General features: G+C 49.7%; 1 protein-coding gene across 1 annotated transcript; it reads right to left on the bottom strand.

The window, feature by feature from the left end:
* Nucleotides 1–203: 203 nt before the first annotated feature.
* On the bottom strand, nucleotides 204–3,201 carry foxl3 (forkhead box L3). Its single transcript, XM_059978626.1, has 3 exons — nucleotides 3,092–3,201; nucleotides 2,835–3,003; nucleotides 204–853 (listed from the first exon to the last, which is right to left on the bottom strand). The coding sequence occupies exons 1-3, from the start codon at nucleotides 3,199–3,201 to the stop codon at nucleotides 398–400; spliced, it is 735 nt and encodes a 244-aa protein (XP_059834609.1). The 3' UTR covers nucleotides 204–397.
* Between the last annotated feature and the right edge of the window lie 499 nt (nucleotides 3,202–3,700).

The following is a 3,700-nucleotide window of genomic DNA, read 5'->3' as shown; positions in this document are numbered from 1 at the left end:
AACTTGAACTTGAAAACGGCTTCCACTTGGGTATTTTCAGTCAAATCTATTTATTTCCTTAATACATAGACGGTTCTCAGTACAAGGCGAGATTCTACACTGTGACATCTCTCCCTCCAAGTCCACGGAAGTAACGGTTCACGACTCTGTCCCCCACCCCAAGTTATCCTTGGAGAGTGTTGAGTATGGGGGGGGGGGGGGGAATGATGTCCGGTGCCGAGATGCTTTATAAAAAAAAACTCAGCCCAAGGATTTAACAAAGGGGTTCGCGTCTGTCTGGGACTGGAGCGTTCGTGTGGTTGGCGGAACAGACACGCGGGCACAGTGCACGGCACAATCGGAGCTGAAGTGGGGACGAACGGTTCCTGAAAAGCACAGATTTAACGCGCGAACGGCGTTACTTACGGCGAAACGGGCTCACTGTCCACAACTGTTCGTCCAATATGAGCAGCTCGTTCCTTTGTGAGCTGCTCTGATCTCGGAGGCCGGGTAGAGGGTCCGGGGAGGACAGGATGTAATCGATGCTGAATTTGATTTCGGACCCTGCTTTCTGTCCCGTTCCGGTGTCCCGAGGTTGTCTGCTGGGGCTTTCGTTCCGGAGGAATATTTCAGGGCTCAGTAGCCCAGTCCGACAACCGTCCGCCCCATCTTCCAGCAACCCGCTGTCCGCTGCCCCGTGGTCGAGAGACAGCGGCGGGGCGCTTTTGTTGGAGTGATATTTCTGGAATCTCTTCACGCTCCTTCTCCTCCTTCGATAGTTGCCGTTTTCGAACAGATCTAACATCGATTCGCACCCCGACGCGAATGTCCAAAAGTTTCCTTTCCCCCTCTCGTTCCCTTCCAGTCTTGGTACCTGGGTTCCGTAAAGAATTGGGAAAAGTTCGTTATGTTTAGAACTCAGGACATTGCAAGAACAGGCCCTTCGGTCCACAATGTCTCTGCCGAACATGATTCCAAATCAAACTAATTTTCTCCTTCCTGCACATTGCGCCTCCGTTCCCTACAGTTTCATGTGTCTGTCTGATAGTAACTTTAACGCCACTACCCTCACTCCGGCCACAACCTCTCACGGTAGTGTACGTTCCACACACCCACCACTGTCTGTATAAATTACTGAACCCGCACATCTCCCCCGTTCACCTTAAACCTTTGACGCTTGTACACCGGGGAGGAAAAAAAAGGACTATTTCTTTATCAGGACTCGGTTCTCGGCCCAAAACGTCAACTGTTCGTTCACTTTCCTACTTGGTGTTGAGTTCCTCCAGCATTTTGTGCTTTTTGCTCTAGATTTCCAATATTCGCAGAATCTCCTGTGTTTAGGGATGACTATCTACTCTTTCGGTGCCTTTCGCGATGGCGCCTTGGAAAACGGATGATACTTTTTACTGGCTTATAGGAACTCAAACCAACTCAGCTCTGACCCAGAATACATCATATCACCAACCCCATTATTGCTAATAAAGTCCGTGTAAAGGGAACACCCTCGGCAGTGAGCGAACGCTGGTCTCCAAGCTCCCTCACACTTTTATTTTTCATCCAGAACTGTTGCCCTGGGGAATTCCGGTCGGAAGAGGCCATTCCCTGCAGTCCATAAGGCATAAAAAGCTGAATTAGATCATTCGGCCCTCGGAGTCTTCCCCGCCATTCAATCATGGCTGACCTATTAACCTTCTCAACCCATCATCCTACCTTCTCCCCGTAGCCTTTGACACCTTGATTAACCGTGAATCTATCAACCTTCGCTTTAAATGTACTCAGTGGTTATTTCCATTCTGTCTTCAGATCATTCTGTAATCCCGAATGTAACGCGGTCTCCGGCTGTGATGACACAACGCGGCGTCTGTTGGACTCGGCGTCTTGTGGGGGTGGGTGATCTGTCTGCACTTCGGGTCGGAATCCTACATCAGGACTGGATTCAGAGTCCTGTATCCCTCTAGTCTCCACTATACTACTCCACTACGAAGTCTCTTCAAAGTATGTCGACTTTGAAAAAGTTAACTCCGTCGCCAGTTGTGAGACTCTATCTCACTGTTACCTCCCCCCCCCCGCCCCCGTGCTATCAACCCCGGTTTCTCGATCCGGTCCTGATGCAAAGTTTCGACCGAGGGTCAACAATTCCTCTTCCCCTTCACAGATGCTGTCCGACCCGCTGAGTTCCTCCAGCAGACTGCGCGTTGGTCCAGATCCCAGTATCCGTAGTCACTAAGATAATGCGTTGTTTAAAGTTAACCCATCAAGAAACATCGATAACCTCGGCAATATAAAATGCTTTGGAACCAATAAAGTATAAATTACAAAGTTCTGCATATTTGGAAAAAAAGTCAGATCGAATTGGAAGCACAAGAAATTCTACAGATGCTGGAAATCCGGAGCAACGCACACAAAAGTTATTCCAGAAACTCACTTAAGCCTCATCCCTTCTGCTGGGACATATACCGCCGACAGCAGCACCCTCCATTGTCCGTCCCAAGTCCGGGTGCGAAAGGGGGAGGGATGGGCATGGGGGCTAGCATCTGCAGCTTGAAAAAACGCCAGCAGAAGCCCCAACCACCTCATCCCCGGGAGAGGGAGGATCATCGATCAGAGGTGAAAATCTGGCCCAGGACTGAGGACTCTGACAAGCTGCTGTCGGCAGACTTTGCCCCAGTAGAGGTGATGGGCTTCAGTAAGTAGTACTTTGTGTGTTGCTCAGGTCGAATTGGGTTGCGTGGAAGATAAGGTACCCAGCCAATCTAATATTTGGGGAGTGCAGGGAGTGAGTAATTCCAAGCTCCCGTCCCCGTCTCTCCAATATGGAACTTGACGGCCGGCGCAGCCCCATCCCGAAAGCTCACCTTAACGAAGCAGCTGTTAAGAGACAAGTTGTGGCGGATTGAATTCTGCCATGCTCTTTGGTTGGACCTGTAGTAGGGAAATTTGGTGGTGATAAAGTCATAGATTCCGGAGAGCGTCACCCTGTTGCCGGGACTCTGCTGAATAGCCATTGCAATCAAAGCGATGTAACTAAAAGACAGCAGGAAGCGGGCGTTAGTCTCTCCCATCTTCATCACCCCCCACCCCACCCCCACCACCCAAAGCGCCCAAGAGTTACCTGTAGGCAGGTCGCGACACCGTCTTCTTCTCCTCGCCAGAGCCACAGGGCGGATAGTCATCACCATCGTAATTGAAGCAGTTGTAGGGATACTGAGAATTGTCAAACATTTCTCATACAGTGAGAGCGAACTTCGACTCAAATGATCCACACATGCACACCCAGTCACTCCAGGGCAGTGGGGAACTTTTTTTTTCAGCGAAAGAGGAAATGCTCGCTTATAATCGGAGTTCTCTCGAGGTCCGTGGAGGGCCTTCTCTATCTACTATTTAATCTGCCTATAAGACTGGCAATAACTTATTAAATTGGTTAATTCTCGCATGAACCTTTGAACTCGCCGTGTTTAACCAGTGGCTGGGCTCTCGGTGGGTGGTCTAACGCGATAACGCGATCATCTCCGTACCAATTCAAGACGCGAGCTCCCTGCGCCCGATATTAGGAAGCAGCGCCGTTATTTGTTGTTTTTCTTGTCTTGCTTTGATATGTAAAAAGGAAAAATACAAAAGACCCATCGTTTGGCAAATGTGTATTTACATCCATTCTGCCCCACTCTGCAGTCCAGCACCAGCGAGTAACACAAGCGGGTCTGATGCAATCTGCAAAGCAAGA

This window comes from Hypanus sabinus, chromosome 9 (genome assembly GCF_030144855.1).
Source record: "Hypanus sabinus isolate sHypSab1 chromosome 9, sHypSab1.hap1, whole genome shotgun sequence".
NCBI lineage: Eukaryota > Metazoa > Chordata > Chondrichthyes > Myliobatiformes > Dasyatidae > Hypanus > Hypanus sabinus.
The sequence above is the reverse complement of the archived record's forward strand: the minus strand, read 5'-3'. Positions and strand labels throughout refer to the sequence as shown.

Excerpts from the sequence above, each read along its gene's own strand:
- foxl3 (XM_059978626.1), bottom strand. The coding sequence starts at position 3,201 with ATGTTTGACAATTCTCAGTATCCCTACAACTGCTTCAATTACGATGGT. Across the intron at positions 3,004-3,091 it reads GTGTCGCGACCTGCCTACAG|TTACATCGCTTTGATTGCAA; the intron begins GTAACTCTTGGG and ends GCTGTCTTTTAG. Across the intron at positions 854-2,834 it reads TTAACAGCTGCTTCGTTAAG|GTACCAAGACTGGAAGGGAA; the intron begins GTGAGCTTTCGG and ends TACGGAACCCAG.